At 44.8% G+C, this 20,398-nt stretch overlaps 1 protein-coding gene across 1 annotated transcript; it reads left to right on the top strand.

The window, feature by feature from the left end:
• The first annotated feature begins 86 nt into the window (after nt 1-86).
• Nucleotides 87-9,813, top strand: LOC310709109 (BPI fold-containing family B member 4-like). Its single transcript, XM_083508312.1, has 8 exons — nt 87-251; nt 3,223-3,264; nt 3,854-4,009; nt 7,080-7,147; nt 7,316-7,358; nt 7,894-7,957; nt 8,088-8,164; nt 9,042-9,813. Exons 2-8 carry the CDS (start codon nt 3,232-3,234, stop codon nt 9,063-9,065), a joined length of 465 nt encoding a protein of 154 aa, XP_083364438.1. The 5' UTR covers nt 87-251; nt 3,223-3,231; the 3' UTR covers nt 9,066-9,813.
• Nucleotides 9,814-20,398: the final 10,585 nt, after the last annotated feature.

The following is a 20,398-nucleotide window of genomic DNA, read 5'->3' as shown; positions in this document are numbered from 1 at the left end:
TGGGAAGGAACCTGAAGGTTGACTTACTCTCTTTAAAGGATTAACAAAGATGTCCTGCATTTCCCCCTTGGATCTCCCACCAGGCTACATTTCAAGTTTCTCTGCCGGGAAGCCCACCCAGCACCACACTTTCCCAAGCAACTCCACAGTCTGGCACCAACTTCCACTTGACTCTGAGCAAGGATTTCATCAGCATTGGGATTGCTGCCCTGACTGGAGGCTGCAGTGCCAACCTTACCAAAGGAGCAGGGGTAAAGTGACCATAACTTTTGGGTTTCCGTGCTTCTATATGACAGTGTTGGTGTATACATTTTGTGGCTGTAGACAAAATGTTGCCAAAATGATCTACTCTTAGCCATACATGTGCACCTGTGAGCCCTTGCAACTCCACTCCCCACACCGGTGATTCCATATTTTAGGAGCAGTATGGGGAGCAGCAACAGGAGATGGATTCATATCTTGCTTGTGGGCATCTGTTTGGCTGCTGTAGAAAAGAGGATTTGCTCTGATCAGCCAGCAAGTCTCTTATGTTCTTGTTCCCCTTTCTCCCTTTACCTCTCTTATGCCCCTCCCCCATCCTCTGATGGATCCATTGGCTTTCTCATGAAAAGTGCCCCTTTTCATTCTAGAATCTGTTCTTTACCAAGGGTTGATAATTTTTTTCACTGGCCTCTGTGGCTGTGCTTTTAACAGCTTAGTGTACAGAAACACTAAGCAAAGCTTTTATCAACCTAGAGATAACTATTTAACAGCTAATTTCTGTAGATTAAGCTGTTGCCCAAGAGAAAAATGGGCAACCCTATCTCCATCACTTGCGCTTGCTTAAAGCTAGGTAGGGATGGTTGACTGTCATTTTTGGCTTCTCTTGAGTTCTCATTTTTCCAGTCTTAAATTCAGTTTATGACATTTCTGCAGCTATTTGCAGCATATATATATATATATATATATATATATATATATATATATATATATATATACTTTCTGAAAATTCACCAGCATTTTACTGCTAATTTCTGCTAATGAACCCAGTTTGCACCAGAGAAATACTTTCATTACAAGCTTGTTTCCAGCAATTGCTTTGATTATGTTCTCCCTCCATCATTTAAAAGCCTCATGCAAAGCTTACAGCTAACACTAAGAAGAACACTTCAGGGAGATAGAAACCGGCAGCAAGCCCAAACAATGGAACAGTAGCTACAAAATCTATATTATAGTAGAGGTGGGGGACCTATGGTCCTCCAGATGTTGCTGGACTATATTGTCAGCTTCGCCTTTGAGCCAGTGCCACCGACTGGGCTCAACCATTTCAGCCCCGACTGGGCCAGGCAAGCTGGGGTAGCACTTCCAGAGACCTTCTTCTGCAGGAACAGGTCTAAGTGCTGTGGACTCACAACTCAGAGCTGTGAGCACCGAACTCACTTCCAGAAGACAGTTGTGCACAGCAGAGTACAGCAGAGCATAAATCACTCGGACGACAGCGCTGAAGAATATCTTCTTTTATTCACTAAAGCTACTGTACTATGCAAACTATATACAAATGGAGACGCTGGACTGCACTGAGTGTTACAGCTGCTTTCTGCAGCGACCTTATCTACACAGAGATAACATTCAGTCTCCCCCTTTGAAGTGAGGCTGGAGCGGAATAAGTAGCAAGCACAATCTGCCCCCTCCTCTCTGGAAAATCAGCAGATTCTTGCAATGGGAGGGGTGAAATCTCCTCATATATTGCTCATCATCCTTGACGGTTGGCCATGCTGGATGGGGCTGATAGGAGCTGGAGTGCAACAACAGCTGAAGGACCACGAGCTCCCCTGCTGTAGAGGACTGTTCCAAGGTTATCCTTGATAGATTTAGGGCAGGATGACTGGACATTTCCTGGTTTTGAGAATTGCTTCTATTTCTAGAACAGCGTAGCCTCATAGAACATAAAAGGTCATCCTCAATCCAGAGGATGCATAATTGGCTGTGCATCTCCTTCCTTCTATTGTAATTTCACCAGATCATTTTCAAGCACACTTTCTCTAAAAATAGCATGATGAATGGAAATGGTTTGCTCCTCATCCCCTGTCCTATCACTGATTGCCCCTAATTAGCTTTCTGCTTCCTGGCTTCTCCCTCTGAAACAGACTGTCTTGTTAAGGAAGTAATATTGTTTCTGTGGTCACTTTGAACATATGTCTTGCAATGTCCCTTATTCCTGCCCTCATCTTTCATAATCAGATGCTTCTCCTTCTCCTTGCCTTTGCACACACCTTTCATCTTGTTTGAGAGAGGGAGATTGCTTCTCCCTATGCTTTGTGAATGAAGTTTAGTGCCAGGCTTATCAAAAAATGTATGAAGTAGGAAAATCCTGATTGTTCCAGCAAGTCTCCTCAACACTGGACTCTTAGAACCCATGACAATCAGGCAAAACCAAACCAAACCAAACCAAAACAAATTGTGCTTGGACACAGACAGCAGCCGATGACCACTGAGGCCAGTGGGGCAAAGGACAGAGCAGAGGCCAAGGCAACTAACAGCAGGTAGAGCTAGTGGTAAGTGGAGCCAGAGGTCCCAGTAGGAAGAGCACACTTGACACAGAGAGAAAACACTCAGAATTGAAGCAGCGGGACAGGGAAAGAAAAGATGAGGCTAGAGGTTAGGTGGGGGAGAAAGAGGTTAAGGGTTGGGTTCTCTTGGAGACAGGAGAAAGAGAGAGATGGGTTAAGTGGCAGGAGAGGGCAGAAAGAGCAAGGCCCAAGAGGCGAAGACAGACCAATGCAAGGGGCTGGGAGAGAGGAGAAACAGAGAGTAAGGGGAGGTGGGAGCTTTTCTGTGCTGCCCTACAAGAAATGAAGTCCTTTTCACACAGCACAACACAGAAGCCAAACTCTCTTGTCAGGGTTCCTTGTCCCTGCTTTAAAGCAAGGCAACACAGTGTCCCTTCTGCTGTTTCCCATCCTGCCTCCAAAGTGGTGTGTTAGCTCATCAATATGGAGTTATTTGGTTCCAACTACCTATGCAAGCCCTTTTTGTATGCAGAGTAAGGAAGTGAAAGGAAAGAGGAAGAGAGACAGAGTGAATGGTTCTAACATGGGAGAAGGGAAGAGTGGGCTCAAGCTGCTGTTGTCGGGTGGCCTTTTTGATTTCCCCTATTGGCCTGCTAGCCCTGAATGAGAGTGTTTCAGAAATTAATTAGAGATATCCAAAGCTGATTCACTTTATTATTCCCTTTATCAACAGAAACAACTCATGACAACTGACTTGGCAAGTGCAATTACAAAGGTTAGTGTGTTTTCTTTTTATGCTCCTCTGGCAACAGGCCATTCAAATCAAGCACTTGATCTTCTCCTTATATGTGTGCATCTTTTAAAGATATACTGCGAGTCATTAAGGCTGCAGTCCCATGACAGAAACTCCATTGAACTCAGTGAGGCTTACTTCTGAGAAGACATGCATAGGATTGCCCGCTTACGCAGCACAGGACATAACTAAGCCATTCAACCCAAAGTTTGCTTGCTTAAAAAAAGAAGTGCTTTATTCAAATTTGCATGAATAGAGTCAGCAGGCAATCACTGTTGTTGCATACAAAGTCTAACTAATTAGCTGCCTAGATGCACTGATATGCTTGCCTAAGTATTAGAATCTTATATGCTTATTAAGCTTGGAATCTGCTGAATATATATTTGCATTAAAAGCTCTTCTGGTAGCAGAACCTGAACACAGTGCATTCTAAATCTCATTGTCTCATGAGACCATCCTTTAGGATAATAACCCTGGAAATTGTGTCTTGTTCTAATGGGAATGAAGGTCTGTAGAAGTGGCAGCCACACACAGATACTAGAAGCTCATGACACCTTGCCTTCTCTTGCAGATTTCTGAGCGCTTCCCTGCTCCACAGCCTTTGGTGGTAAAGATAAGGGGCTCAATTTTTCCACTCATTTCCATAGACAGCCAGAGTGTTGTGGTGAAACAGCCTCTTTTCTCTGATGTGTTTGTACGTGGTCAGTCTGTCCTGCAGTGGGAAGTTGTGAGTATTGAAGCAAAACACCTCCATTTTATTTATTTATCTAAAAAATTTCTCCCCTTCATCAAAAGCAGAGATAGGAACCTGGGCCTTTCAGATGTTGACTGGCCACAACTCCAACAACCTCTGTCTATTGGCCATGCTGATGAGAGAGAGGTGGGAGTCAAACAGCAATTGGAGAGCCACAGGTTCCCAATCTCTGATCAAAAGATTCCAGGAGCAGTGTAAACCAATAAATACCGCATGGTATTTGGTTGGCCACTGTGAGAACAGGATGCTGGACTTGATGAGCCATTGATCTGATCCATCAGGCTCTTCTTATGTTCCTAAATAAACTTTACAAAATGCAGGGGGGAAAACAAGAATTGCACAGCACATTGGCCACGGTACACTAATTATATTCTGCCACTGGCCAAGTTCACCTCAACTAACCCTCCCTTATACACGCAAGATTCATACACATGCCCCCATAGAGTAAATGCAAACTTGTCAGATTATCCTAGCCAGATTTTCACTGACAAAGCAATGGCCAATTCCTGTTGAACAGAATAGAAAATAATAGTAATAATAATAATAATAATAATAATAATAATAATAATAATATATTACTTATAGCCAACCCAATCTGGGTGGCTTCTAACAGAAAATAATAAAAAAAAAATATCAGGCATTAAAACTTCATGATACAGGGCTGCCTTCAGATATCTTCGGAAAGTCATATAATTGTTTATCTCTTTGAAACAGTTCACTCATAATAGGATGGTCTTGTGTTGTATGTCACTTGATGTATGTAGAAATGAATGATGTTCCCTATGCAGCCAGAGTAAATTAACAGTGTCTTTTACAAATAATAAGAAGAAAGAAATAGAAAAGGGGTGTGTGGTGCGCTATAATCCATGCATGTATTGACGCGATCTGGAAATGGCGGATTCCCTCCGAGCTCCGGAGGGAATCGGCTCCACTGAGGATGGGTCTTTGCCGCGCCGGCGACGCGGGGACCCTTAAAAACCGCAGGCGCGGAAGCCTGCGGACTGAAGACTCGGCGGGTGCCTTAAGCGCCCCCCCCTGATTCGCAAAGAGCCTTTTTAAAGGCTGCGGAGGGGATACGGGGGTGGCGTGGCACTGAGAGTCGATCGCTACCTCGGTGGAGCGAAGCCGCGAGCCATGACCGGAGAGCGCTGACTTCCTTCCTTGAAAATTTGGACTGAAAGAATCACCCGTGAGTAAGACGGATTGGGACTTTATAAAAATTTTACCTTCAATTGGAGACGACCGGGGGGTGTGCTAAAAGGAAGTCCGCACCCCCCCCCTTGCAGACCATCTAAGCAACGACACAAGAGATAAGCTGGAGAGCCTACCCTTGGCGGGGTGAGTTAAAAAGGACACTAACTTTCAAGATTTTACTAAAGGAAATTTTGTGCAGGAGAGTGGAGTTTTGGAAACCTTCCTTTTGTTTTAAACAACCCCCCCTCCCGGGCTCGGGAACGTCCTGCCTTTGTGCCTGCGTTAGAGCTGCGGAGTTTGACAGCTGTCAAAGCTGCCAAACGGGCGGTTTAAAGTGAGAAATTGCCATTTAAGATTCCTATGGACTAAGACGAGTTATAATTGAGCTGAAACTGTTGGAAACAAAGTAATAATAATCAGTTAAAGGATTGTTGGTGAAAAGGCAAATAAGTAACCAGATTCCCCCTAGGGGGAACTCTGTGAAACTACAATGGATACAATGGCTGTGGAAGGAAAGTTACTAGTGGAAATCGAAAGGATGTTTCAATTGGTGGGAATCTTACAGGAGCAGAGCTTGGCCATGAACAAACAACTTGAGACTATGACCTTGGGAACAGGCAACTCTGCTCTTTGTATTGAGGACCTTAATGAGAAAGAATCCACAGCTGATTGGGAAACAATATCTACAGAGCTGGAAGAGACTAAACAACAAGAAAAAGAAGAAGTAATCCTGGGAAGCAACAACCAAAAGTTGACATCTGTGGAATACAAGCAAGGAGACGCTGGGAACATTTCCACCACAAGTCTGCAAGAGATACAGAAGAAGAAGGAGGAGGCCCCAAGACAAAATGGAGTACAGGAATTTAAAATAAAGAAATATGATTGGGGCCTCCGTTTGGACTTAGACTTGGAAGAGATAGACTTTGTGGAAATACTTCAGCAGCTACCTTTGAATCTTCCTGTCGGAAGAGGACATACTTTGATGGTGAAAGAACTTTTCCCAGATCTGACGACTGCTATAAAGGACTACCAACAGGACAGGCGGAGAGGAACGGAATTAGATTTGAAAGCCTCGGACGTGAGGAACCCAGGCTGAGAACTTCGACTTTGGATTTTTATTGGGAAGGGACAAAAACCGGGGATGGGAGGGAGGGAAGAAGAGACTCTTAAAAACTCTCAAGACTTTTAGGTTTGGTTAAGATGACTTTTAATTAAGATAAAATGAAAATCGATGGAAGAGAACTTAAGTCCAACTTATGAAAATTAATTTTTATTATAAAAAAGGAAACAAGATGAATAAGATTGTTAAGAGGAGAAATATCAACTTGCTGACATAATCTTGAAACTGGGATGCATGAGGGGGGGTGGGGGGAAGTCAGGGAACAAGGTTATGAAATGGGGATTTGCTGATTTTATACATGTTTTTGTCTTTTGTTTTTTCTTTGTGTATGTTTTGTCTTTATAAAAGCAGAAAACCAAATAAAAATTTTATAAAAAAAAAAATATATAATCCATGCATGTATACATGCAACTCCCAGCAGTTTCTTGGTCTCCTCCCCCATATGGCACAAACTTGTTATGTGATCTACAACAAACAGAACTGCAATAACAACAAAGCTAAGACTTTCTAGAGAGGTAGCATTTGCTGTGCTGGTCTAGGTTCCACAGTTTAATACATATATTATGGCATTAGGTTTACATCTGATGACGTAGACGCTAGTCTGTGGTGCCATAATAAATATTCGCTCTTGAGATGCCACAACACCTTTTTTAAAAACAGTTACGACTGTAATTGAGGCTGTGCCAGTCCAGCCATTTGCAATGATACATATTTTTGTTGTTGTTGCAGGTCATCATCTTCAATGCAAAGCTCTCAGCTTCTAATGGCAAACTGTTGATCTCTTTGTCACAAAAGAGGTATGGGTATTTTTCTTGCTGGGTTTGTTTTCAGGTAGTAGTGAGAGACTGTGAGCAGCTAGTAGAAATAAGGAATACAACCATGGCACACTGGTTGAAAGCCACTGCTGTAGAGAGTCATGGCTTGCATTTCCACCCTCCTAATCTGATTGCTTTCTTTCCCTGTAGCTTTGATGGTGTTCAGGCATCCTCATCTGTTGGTTCTACCAATGTAAGTCTTCTCTTCAAGGCCTGAAATATGCCACAGGCAAATCAATCTATTTTGCATGAAACAATAGGGTGTGCTGTATAGCCTGAGCCTTCAATCCACAACCTGATCCAAGAGGGTTGAGGATATTGACTGCGTGTTTTATAGCCAGATACTCTAGGAGGAGGTAAAGCTCTGTCTACTCCAAGTGCATCTTTGCTTACATGTGTTCTTGTTCCGCGCATTCTGCACAAACTTATCTACCTGGCTTAGGTACAGCTTTGTGGTTTGACATCTGAGAATGAAAGCTGAATACACCCTAGCCACCAGGCAAATGGGTTATTAATGGATTATGTGAAAAGCTTCCTGATGAAGCTGTCTGTGCATGGATTTCAATAGATCACTTGAATCCAGTTTTATTATAGTCCTTAAAAGACAGCCCAATCCTTTTAAAAAGTCTTATAGTACATGTGGTGGATATATATGGATTTAAAATGTGCACTAAATGTGGGACTCAGGCCTGTCTATGATTCTACTGAAAGAATGTCCTATATTCCAGGCCCAGAAGCTCCATGAGTACATCAACAACCTTCATACAAACAGCTTCCTACCAGCCATGAATGGTAAGCCAGGCAGCTGTTTCACAGAAAATGGAGAGCTTCAGCTGAGGGAACAGGAGCTAACATTTCATGAGGGGCTGCTCACCTAAGTAATGACTATGAAGGCAGGTCCATTGGCTGTTCTCTGTTCTAGGCATGCTCAGGAGAGGAATTACCTTGCCTTCCATACTAAATGTCAAGTGGACCAAAGTCAACACTGCCCTTTTCCAGGTACAGCAAAGACACAGAACCTTATAGCAAATGCCCAGCAATGGAAGGCTGCCATCCTTCTGGCACCCCCCTGGCATTGCAAGATGGACACTGTGGAGGAAGGGGACCTATTTTCTTGTTTAGATCCAATTATTTGGTTCCACGTGTATATTGTATGTGTCCTGCTTATATTTCCAAGGGAAGTGGGAGCACAAAAACAAGGTCAGGCAAAGAGCAGCATCCACTAATCCTGCTGGCTAAGCTCTGAAAGGTGCTGTCTTAGGAAAGAGCTAGGCCCACCTGAGGCCTTAGGTAGGCTGGCAAGGCCTGCACTGTACAGTGGTGCCCCGCAAGACGAAATTAATTCGTTCCGCAATTTTTGCCGTCTAACGAATTTTTCTTCTTGCGAAGCACGGTTTAAACGGTTTAACAAAGTTGCAAGACGTTTTCGTCTTGCGAAGCAAGCCCATAGGGGAATTCGTCTTGCGAGGCAAATCGCGAATGAAAAAAACTTTCGTCTAGCGAGTTTTTTGTCTTGCGAGGCATTCGTCTTGCGGGGCACCACTGTAGTTGACCCCACCTGCCTGAGGAGCTAGCTGTTCTGACTCAAAGGGTCCTCAACCAATTCTGCACTTCTACAATATGGAAGGGATGGGATGGGATGTTATTGGGGGTTCAACCTGTGAGTTGGAGGGAGGCAAAAGAGCTATGTCCTTAGGTTGGGAAGGCCCATGGGAACGTACCATTGAGGGGCTCCCACTGAGTGGAGTTGCCTGTGTTTCCTCATCTGTTTCCTCCTCAAGGTAGTGCGCTGGGCTGGGTACTTCCATCTGTTATTGGAATAAATACTGGTATCTCAAAGGAATAATTTAAACACCTATAACTTCTCTCTTCTTAGGATGGTCTAGTGATTTCCATGTGACCAATCAAATCAGCAGCACCTTGAAGAGGCAGAATGTTAAAAGAGTTCATCAAATGTTCACTTCAAACTGATTGGATTATACGTTCTAATGCTCTGGGATTTATCATATTTCAGCTGCCAAACTTCTGGGTGATGGCTGTTAATTCAGTTTGTTGTAGGCATCACATTTCTTGTATATCCTGTAATAAAGGGCTCACATGACCCTCTAAGTGTGTAAAGGCTGAGAGCATCACCTCTTTGTAGGAGGGACACCAATATGCAAGAATTATAGAATTGTAGAATTGGGAGGAACCCAATGGGTTCAATCCAATCCAACCCCCTGCAGTACAGAAGTCATATCCTGACACATGATATGGTTAGTTCATTGTCTCATCTTCTACTAGAGGCTTTTTATGGTACCTTTTAAAAAGCTAGGCGGGCAGTGTACAAAAAAGGTCATTAACCCAAAATGATGCAACAGGGATTGGCAGTACTCAGAAATACACTTTGGGCTCTGCTTATTAAAGGAACAACTTCCCAGTAGCCAGGAAAGCTACATAATATTTAAAGGTTGTGTTTATTTGATTTGTTCACTGTGATTGGAAGCTTAAATTTGGAAATAAGTTCTGCCCATAGTCCTCCTTTCCATCTATACAAGGGGTTGTCAGCCTGGTCCATACCACCTACTAGTGGATTCTAGGTGGGCGGTAAGGGGTTCTACAGCGCAAGCTGAATCCTCCTTCCATCGAGCACTGGTGGGCGGTAAGGAAATTTTACCACCAAGAAAGATGCATTAGTGGGCGCTATACAGATTGTGGTAGGACCAAGGCTCCTCCAGCCTCTTCCTGTAAGTCTTGTTGCCACAACCACCACATCCCTCATGCCTCTCCCTTCACTTCTGTGATTGCACCCAACCAAATGCAGGTTTTCTCCTGTGGTCAACAGCTCTTAACCCAGAGTGCTGTTATACCTGACCCTGACCATTATGCTCCTGAAAGGTCCTGCTAATCTCCCTCTGGCAAGTCATGCTGAGCTGCCCAGAGCACAGTCGCTTTCTTCCCTTATTAAGCATGCCAGGCACCTTTCCGCACAGTTCCTGTGTTGACATAGTGCCCTTCTGCTACACAGATGGGGGAGATGGTGGCTGCTCGCTGCCACTCCCAGATAGAAAATCTGGCTCATCTATTATGCAGCAAACATAACAGGGCAGGTCTGCTGGAGAGATGAGGAGTGTCAGGCACACAGCAGGAAGGAACCCCGTGGCCTTTCCCCCGCTATTGTGTCTTCCTTGACTCTGACTCAATTTCTCACTCTCCCAGCTGTGATGACCACCTGGGCAGGACCTGGCTTTGGCCCTCCTGCTCTGTGGTAGGGAAAACTGGGCTTCAAAGACACCAGGAGAATGTGTAGATTTATGCAAGTGTGGTGCCAGAAGAGTCACAAGGCAAGAGCCTTCTCAGGGATGGAAACAGAAATGCTAAAGCTGTAGGGTGTCCATGTGTCTGACTTTACAGAGGACAGCCCTCTAAACTGAAGTGCTGTCTGTCTGGGGGTCTGCCTCACTTTGAAGGGTTGTCCTGTCTAACTCCATTTTAAAGATAAAGAATGATGAAAAGGAAGGACAGCAGCTTTGAAGCTTATAAACAACACAGAAGAGCAAACTGAGCTGGCACATGTTACCCGGTCATAGTCTTTCCCACTTTGGTGTGTTGTACTTCTATTTAACTCAGAGGAGCTGTTTCCCAATTTGCATCTGTGCATATAAATCACCCTATGCAATTTTTATGCAGATAAATGCCCTCTTCTGCTGAATCCTTGGTGAATTCCTCTCTTTTTGGCAGTGCATCAGTCTGGGATATAAAACCCACAAATAGCAAATAATACAGATGCCAGGTGTAGTGGACGGTCACATTGTTCAATATGGAAGGTTCTAGAAGACTGGATTTCAAACTGTGTCCTGAGAACTGGTGGAGGAAGAGGAGTGGGGGGGGGGAGCGCACTGGCCCCGGTAGTGCGACCCCAGCAGGGTGCCATCGTGGCTGCCCTCCCCCCGCCTGCACTGGGCACCCTGCCCCGCCTGCTCTCCGTCCCTCGGTGCTGGAGCATGAAGCTCTGCCACTGGTCCCAGGGAACCTTGTTAAGAGAATTTGAGGAAATTTATCAGGAATAGCTCAATGGTGGGAAAGCACAAAATTTGGACACACTTTATTAAAAATCAGTTTGGACACCATTTCCAATTTTCTCCCATGATGTGTCAGATGGAGCAACAGTGGCCCTTTCCAGGAGTTAGTTTCAATTGCTTTTTAACACATAGTATGGAGAGTGGGTTAGTGGGAATGAGCAGCCCCCCCACTGTTATTTCAATCACCTACTGGCTCTTAGTAGGTGACTGTCTTCAGCAGGGGACCTTTTGCATTCATGGAGGCTCCCCATACATTTCTGAACCCCATTGTGTCTTCAGATGTTTATTGTGTATACTTCTAGGGTGATTTCCATGGCAGGTTACAAAAATATCGCAATTAAACTAAGTATGATTATCATTTACATATCCCATAAGTGTCCCAGAAAAACTGGGATGTTGTTTTCCCCTGTGAGAGCTGGCGGCCATTTTGGGCACCATGAATTCTTAGGGGGCACTTGACCTGCGCAGGAACACAGCTGGGAAGACGCACATCCCAGTTTGGGGAGGCAACATGTTGGGTCAACATGCTTTAAGATCATAACCCCATCACGTTAAAACCTAGCCCATAACAAATTTAATAAAATGTCAGTACAACCACGCATGACTGACACTTGAAAGTATGGATGTTGAGCAGGACTGAGTAGAAAGAAGCAAGAGAGACACATCTAGCTATGATTCAGTATTAAGTGATTCAAAACAGCATCTGTAAAGTACAAGTGAAGGTAACTAAGGTTGCAATCTTAACAATGCCTATTCAAGTAAGGGTAGATGGATCTGTTGATTTTTGTTCTCTCAATTTCTCATTTTCCCAATCATAAATTCAGTTATCCCTATTTCTGCAACAATTTGCAGTGTTTTTAATCAAAAGATCCTCGTGAAAACTTTTCAGCATGTTAGGGCAAATTCCTTATAATAAATATCTGTTTTGTATGCGGTTTTGACTAATTACATATTTTATGAACACTTTTCTCAATACATCTATTTGTGTAAACATTGGTTGGAGACATGTACCAGAAAATGTGTAAAAGTTCAAATTTTAAAGGATGGCCGTGTTTCATTTAAAGTAAGTCCCATTGATTTATATGGGGCTTGCTCCCATGTAAGTGAGATTAGGATTGCAGCTTAATTCTCATTGGTTATTCCAGCTGTAGCAGTGGCATAAATGAGTCCTGGGGATGGGGTGAAATTCTGCTTACTGGTGTAAAGTGACAATAATTGGAAGCAGAACTGGTGACTCCTGCTGCATCTACAAAATTATGGACCAAATCTGAGTTTCTGCATGCCTTGTTTGCATAAAATCACCTATGAGAAATCACAGATGCTCTCTATCTTTAGGTCTCTTGTCAGTTTGTGAAAGCAGATGGGGCTTGTTGAAGCAATTTCACAAATGGAAATGTGGCCTGTTTTGATTTCCCCTGCAAAAGAAAACACCGCCACCACCAGATCCCTTTTGTATGACTGATAAAGGAGTGCTGCAGAAATAGTGGCGGGTGTTAAAACTCTGTGACTGATGGACAGTCCTTCCCTTGATCCTGAACAGTACGTTAAAGGTTCAAGAATCAACCTTATCTGATGAAGAATGCTTGCATAAATGGTAGCAACAAGCATGGTAAAATAAGACAGGTGATTGATGTTAACGTAACAGCCATTGATTTTTCTGCCCATCTTAGGACTAGACCACAAAACAGATAGTAGGTCTTCGGGGGGGGGGGGCTCAGATGATGGCCCATTTCATACAACTACATTGATAATTCGTAGAACAACTGATATATTGTGAAGGAAGAGCAAACCATGTATCTATTCCAGTGCCAATCGAGGGGGCACAGTTTTGTAAGTTCAGTAGTCTGTATTTGAATCCTGCCATCTCTAAAGGTGCCTCTCCCCACATATCTTTAGCACAACAGGACAAGTAAAGTGCAGTCAGTCACAAAGCAATAGAGCCACCTCTTAGGGCTAGTGTTATGATTTGTAAAATCAGCCCCAAGAGGACAGTGATTGTTGAAGAGTAATAGGCAGGTGGATAAAATTGTTTCTGGACATTACAGAGCAAAGACAGTCAGTTAAAGCTGTCATGTGAGACTGCTTGAAGTTGTCTCTGCATGGCAACTGTTCCACATGATCACTGCAAAATGTAGAGCAGTTTGCCGTGTGGATCACCCTGAGTTTCAGTAACCCCATTGGCCGCCATGACTAAAAATGCCCAGTGGTGCCATGTGGAGCGTCCACAAAATACAGGTGGTTCCACCCAGCAAACTGTTCAAAACATTAAGGCTGCCATATGGAGACTATTTCAAGCATCCTTCACCTGATGCCAAAATTATGCAGGGGAGGGTGGTGTCTTTATGTTACAAACCCCAAATAAGAAAGCACTCCAAGATGCCTGAAAATATATTTAATGCAGTATCTTTGCTAAATTTGGGCTCAAAGACTCAATACTAATGGTTTACATAGGAACATACGAAGCTACTTCATACTAAGCCAGACCACTGGCCCATCTAGCTCAATATTGTGCTCTGGAAACAATGAAAGTTTGCCATCCCTCCAATGGCTGCGTGCTAGTGTGCACATGATCTCATGGAGCATACACAGCACACAAACAAATACACCCTAAGCAATGGGGGCTGGAGTAGGCAAGCAGCTTCAGCGGAATGTAGACTCTGCCCTAATTGCCACTTTCAGACCAGGGTACCTCCCAGTCCAAGGGACGCGGGTGGCGCTGTGGGTTAAACCACAGAGCCTAGGACTTGCTGATCAGAAGGTTGGTGGTTCGAATCCCCGCGACGGGGTGAGCTCCCGTTTCTCGGTCCCTGCTCCTGCCAACCTAGCAGTTTAAAAGCATGTCAAAGTGCAAGTAGATAAATAGGTATTGCTCCGGTGGGAAGGTAAACGGCGTTTCCGTGCGCGGCTCTGGTTCACCAGAAGTGGCTTAGTCATGCTGGCCACATGACCTGGAAGCTGTATGCCGGCTCCCTCGGCCAATAAAGTGAGATGAGCGACCTTACCTCCCAGTCCTACTTAGAGATGCTGGAGAGTCTGAACCCAGCAGCTTCCACATACAAAGCAGGTGCTCTCCCACATAAACAAACTTCAGACTGTGGTTTCTGAAAGCAGCTTGCTTAAACTAACCATAATTAACGTTAACCAGAGTTCAGTGTGGAAGCAGAAGCTTTTGAACTCCTCCTCCTGGCCACACAGAGGGAGAGGGGAACACACAATCCTAGGAGGAGGCCATGTTGTAATATACAGTTATTGACTCACACTTGCCTGCGTGAAAAGGTCAACTTGAGCTCTGAGCTCTAGCTACATGAGCAGGTGAGGTTTAGCAGGCTCTCAGCAGTCCCTGCTCCCCATCCTCTCAGTTTCCCCTGCTTCGTTCTTCCTGGAACAAATGAACAAGGAGTCATGCGGCCATGGCTCCCTGCAAGTGAACTGAATCTCTCTAAAATGACATTTTAAAGCCTGCATCTTTGCTAACCTAAAGATTGCAAGATTGGTTTTGTAAAGAAAGCAAATTATTTTCTTTTAAAAAGTTGTTTGGAACCTTTTTTTGCTGTAATGCTGTGAGTAAAATATTCACTTGTTTGTAAAGCTAGCTGCCTGTGATTTAGTCCAGCCTAAGTATTTTTGTGGCGAACATTTGTTTAAAGGTGGGTGGTGGCAGAGGTAAATCTAACCAAGTTTTAATGGGCTTGACCCAATCACCGATGTGCTAACTCTGCTATGAGAGAGCAAGAATCAATAGCAGCCATTACTGTAGTAATGTTGACACCTCGTGAAAGCACCACCATTAGAATTCTCAGATGTTTTGCTTACTAGAGCTGATAATGAAATATGCCCAAGTGTCACTGAAGATCCACTGACATCTGCCCCTGTAATTTTTCACATCCATTACTGGCACCCAGGCAACCCACAAGCAATGCCCTCACAATCCATTGAAGTATCCCATCATATCATCTAAGGATTAGCTTCTTATCCTGTACTGAAAACCCAGCTTCTGTAGTTACCAAAGCCTTCCTTCATATTCCACTACTAAAGAAGACTGCCCTGTGTTCTTTCCCCCTAAATGTTCAAATAAACAAGACATTTCAAAATGAACCTGCTAAAAATATGTATATATATATATATTTAAAAATCATTGAATGCAAAGGCACTACTGTACATTTATAGAGAAACTACAGATGGCAAAGCATCAAAGTGCCACTTCAGAGAAATCAATGCCTTGGTTCTGCCCCCCCCCCCCAGCTCGCTATTTTATGCTTTCCCTTGTTTTTTTAGGTTTTTGTATGCATGTTAAGGTTCATTTATTTATAGGAGAATAAGTGTTTCTGAGTGGCCTTATTCTGAAGAGTTCCATCTGGGAACCTGCACTCTCTTTAGCTTCGGTTATTCACCCAAATACATTTAGGAAAATTCATCAGAGGAGGCAGACTTAAAACTCAACCAATCCAGTCCAGGAGTGTGGAATTGTTTATTAAGAGATAAGGAAAACTGGATAACACAGCCATGTGTCAGTTACTGAATACAGGCAGAGCCTTGAATATACACAAAAGGAATACTAAATAACCAGGCATTAGTAAAATAAATGAAGCTGCTTCTCTCTCTCCCTCTCTCGTTTTGAAAACAACTCCTTATTTTACTGGAAAAAAATATTCACAGAACATAGAATGCGCTACAGATGGCAAAGTGCCACTTCAGAGAAATCAATGTCTTGATTTGAAAAGCGTGCAATTTTCTGTTCTTCTTTGTTGTTGTTGCTTTTGTTTCAGGTTCACTTTATTCATAGCAGAATAAATTTTGCTGAGCTGCCTGTTGGCAGTGGTCCGTCATCTAGAACCACAAGAGAGGAGCAGGAGGGCTTTCTGTGAATCATTTTTTCCCTTAGGGACAGAGATGTACCAGTATTTGCAGGAGGGGAAACCAGGCAGTTGCACTGGGGGACAAATTTGAGGAGGCCATGTTTGTTTGCATCATTGTCCGGCAGACCACCCTGCTCCTAGGCTAGTCAGTTTGGGATTCATGGGAAGATATGCACCGCAGGCTCCTGAATAGGAGCGATTGCAATTCAGCTTGCATGCACTGACTGGGTGACATAAATTACCTGAGATTCGTTCCATGTTGGGTTATTTTATGCTGAGCAGCCACTGCACATGTGAGCTAAATTGCTTTCATTTGAGAGATGAGATCCTATAGTGCTGTCCCACCAAGTACAACATGCTGGAGGAAGCTTGTACATGGCAGCAGCAGCAGGCCTGGCCTTTCTCCTTTCCCCCATGCTTTTGAGCTGACAGGTCAGACTTTGTTTCTCTTCTCTAGGAAGGTGATGCTTTCTATGTTTACATTATCATTTCTAATGTTCCACACACTTCATCCCAGTCTCTTACCTTTTTACAGCACCCTGGTAAAGTAGGTCACAATTATTCCCCACATACTGCAGATTGTAAGAGAAGCCAGATCATTTGCATGTCTACTTAGAAGTAAGACCTAGAGCATGGGTAGGCAAACTAAGGCCTGGGGGCTGGATCCAGCCCAATCACCTTCTCTATCCGGCCAGCGGACGCTCTGGGAATCAAGCGTGTTCTTACATGAGTAGAATGTGTTCTTTTATTTGAAATGCATCTCTGGGTTATCCGTGGGGCATATGAATTCATTCATCTCCCCCCTTCAAAATATAGTCCGGCCCCCCACAAGGTCTGAGGGAAAGTGGACCGGCCCCCTGCTGAAAAAGTTTGCTGACTCCTGACCTAGAGAATAGCATGGAGCAGCATGAAGGAGCAGCCCCATCAAAGAAAATAAATTTCTAGCCTCTGCATCTAGCCTCCCCCTGATTATTTCCCTCCCTTTTTGATGTCCACTATGCTGAATAGACTGCAGTTTCAGTTATCTCTGCCCCATGGCATAAATCACAGGACATGATCCAGCCAAAATTAAGCATTTTTCACATGCCATTCATTTCAATAGGGTTTTAAAGTTGATTATCTTTGACTGGAACATGCCCCTTTAGTTTCACTTCCCTGCGCACACACACACACCTGTGCCTTCTAGAAAGTTAGGCTCCTGTTAATGAGGTTTCCCCAAAATAAAAGAAAGCAAGTTACACACTCCCTTTCCCCAAGTCCAAATGCTTTAAAAAATTTGCTTTGAAACTCCAGTAGATTATTTTCATCCAAGCTGCAACACCGTTGAGTTGGTGGGGGGAGCTGTGTGTGTGTGTGTGTGTGTGTGTGAGAGAGAGAGAGAGAGAGAGAGAGAGAGGAGGATTTTTGTGTTTATCAGGCAGTCTGCTTCTCTCTCCTGCCACCAAAGCTGTGTGGAGGAGGAAGCCAGCCCAGATTGATCCTATTCAGGATTCAACACAGTTTTAGCCCCACTTACCTGTGACTGGACTTAATTTCAGGAGTCCCTTTACCTTTACTTTTTACATGAGAGCAAACCACATTCCATCTAGCAGGAATTATTTCTGAGTAGACATGTAGGATTTATTATTGAATGGGTGGAGCAAATCTCTTCTGCCCAGGGGCAGCAGCCACCATCAATGCACCACTGCTTAGGGACAAACCACACATCATGGTACAGCCATACGTCACACCCATCTGAGCAACGTACTTGTAGGGAGGGGCAGTTTGAAGCAGAGAAGAAATAGAGAGGATGGAGGGGAGTGTTTAACTCTTCAGCCCTGATGCTTTGTTTTTCTTTGCAGATTTTAATAAGATGATGTGTGAAAGACAGACATTTCAGGACCATGTTTCAAATGCCAGCTTTTTAAAAACTGAGCTGGTCCTATGATGCTTTTAATTGTTGCTTCATGATGTTGTTTTTCTTCTCTTTTTTGTTATGTTTTATATTATTTGCAGTCTTGCAAGCCACCCAAAAAATCAATGTGAAAGGACAGTATTGAGTGTTTTATATAGGACTCTGTTGATGGAGGGTAATTTAGTTGTTCAAAACCCTGGGTTATTACTCTACACTGCTGTGTTTTGAGATGAAAATGTGCTTTTATTATTGACCATGTGTGTTAAGATTGCTGGAGAAATTGGTGGGAAATGGCCTTGTGATTGCTATGGATAAAGAAGAGCAATCTTGAAATTCAGTAAATACATAAAATTAACACACCCACCCACCAAAAGACACTGTTTTCACCACGTTTTCTATTTTTAGGAGGATAATTAAAATTCTGTTGGTGATGCTCATCTATATTCCTAATGTTTCTTTGAGAATATTCTCAAAGCCAAAAAGGTAGTTGAGGCTAGTTTTAGATCAGGGATAGCCAATCTGGTGGGTCTCCCCTCACCTCAATGCTGGGGACTACAACTTCCATCATCCCTGACCATTGGCCATGCTAGCTGGGGCTGATGGGAGTTGTAGTTCACAACATCTGGAGGGCACCCCAGTGGACATCCCTTTTTAAGATTAAGAGTTCAATTCAACATGTTTACTGACACCCCACTGGGGCTTTCTCCAATGAAAGTATGCATAAGATTACAGCCTAACAGTGCAATTCTATTCATGTACAGTGGTACTCCGCAAGATGAACGCCTCGCGAGACGAAAAACTCGCAAAACGAAAGGTTTTTTCGTTTTCGAGTTGCCTCGCAAGACGAATTTCCCTATGGGCTTGCTTCGCAAAACGAAGCTTGCCCCGGGGACAGTGGGTCTTCTCTTTTGAGGCAAGGGGCGGCGGGGAGAAGCGATCTTCTCCCCGCAGCCCCAGGTCCGGGGACAGCGGGAAGCGCTTCCCGCTGCCCCCGGACCTCTTTTGAAGCAAGGGGCTGCGGGGAGATTGCTTCTCCCGGTGCTCCGAAGCGGGGCGGGGGGGCAGGAACACCTGCCCCAGCCGCCCCGCTTCGGAATGCTGCTCCGAAGCGGGGCGGGGGGCGGGAACACCTGCCCCAGCCGCCCCACTTCGGAACGCTGCTCCGAAGCGGGGCGGGGGGGGCGGGAACACCTGCCCCAGCCGCCCCGCTTCGGAACGCTGCTCCGAAGCGGGGCGGGGGGGGGGAACACCTGCCCCAGCCGCCCCGCTTCGGAACGCTGCTCCGAAGCGGGGCAGGGGGCGGGAACACCTGCCCCCGCCGCCCGGCTTCGGAATGCTGCTCCGAAGCGGGGCGGGCGGGAACACCTGCCCCAGCCACCCCGCTTCGGAACGCTGCTCCGAAGCGGGGCGGGGGGGCGGGAACACCTGCCCCAGCCGCCCCGCTTCGGAACGCTGCTCCGAAGCGGGGCGGGGGGGCGGGAACACCTTCTGAAGGCGGGCGGGGGGCGAAAGTCTTTGTCCCCCCTGCCTGCCTTCCCAGGGGCTTTTAAATCGCCCCGGACAGCGGAGAAGTCCTCCGCTGTCCCGGGGCGATTTTAAAATGCCGCCCGCCAGCATTTTAAGATCGCCCGGACAGCGGAGAAGTCCTCCGCTGTCCCGGGTTTTTTTAAAATGCTGGGGGTGGGAAGAAAAGCCCTTGTCCCCCCCCCAGCCTTCAGAAGAGGTCCGGGGACAGACTGTCCCCGGACCTGGTCTGAAGGCGGTTTCCCTAGGAACGCATTAATTGATTTTCAATGCATTCCTATGGGAAACCGTGCATCGCAAGACGAAAAACTCGCAAGACGAAGAGACTTGCGGAACGAATTAATTTCGTCTTGCGAGGCACCACTGTATATGCAGAAGTAATTCCTATGGAGTTCAATGGGACTTTCTCTCAGATAAGTGTTTGTAGGATCACAGCTGCCTAAGTCATACTCAGGGCTTTTTTCAGCTGGAACTCACTGGAACTCAGTTCTGGCACCTCTCAGGTAGGTGCCATTGCCATTTTAGGAGAACAAAGGAGGAGCTCATGGTGAGTTCTGGCACCATTTTTTCTAGAAAAATAGCACTGGTCATACTCCTTTGCTGCATGTATATTGGTGAGATTCTGAGCAAAATGTCTATCTTGAAACAAATAACACAAGAGGGCAAAATTTCCTCTGTCAGCTACTCATGGTACTGTGATACCATAGATGACAAAATGTGTTTTCTGTTCTGGCTCTGATGCTAATTATGACCTATTTGCCTCTCAGACATTCCTACTTTAGCACTAGGACCTGGATCACCTTTCTTTAAGCTTGTTAGTAAGGAACACACTGTCAAGGGTACTATAAATGCATCAATAAATTGAGGAAGTGATGCTCAGAAAGATCACATTAACAAG

The sequence above is a fragment of the Podarcis liolepis genome (genome assembly GCF_965112155.1).
Source record: "Podarcis liolepis genome assembly, chromosome: 6".
In the NCBI taxonomy this organism is placed as follows: Eukaryota; Metazoa; Chordata; class Lepidosauria; order Squamata; family Lacertidae; genus Podarcis; species Podarcis liolepis.
Note: the sequence above shows the minus strand (reverse complement) of the source record. Positions and strands in the feature narration are given on the sequence as shown.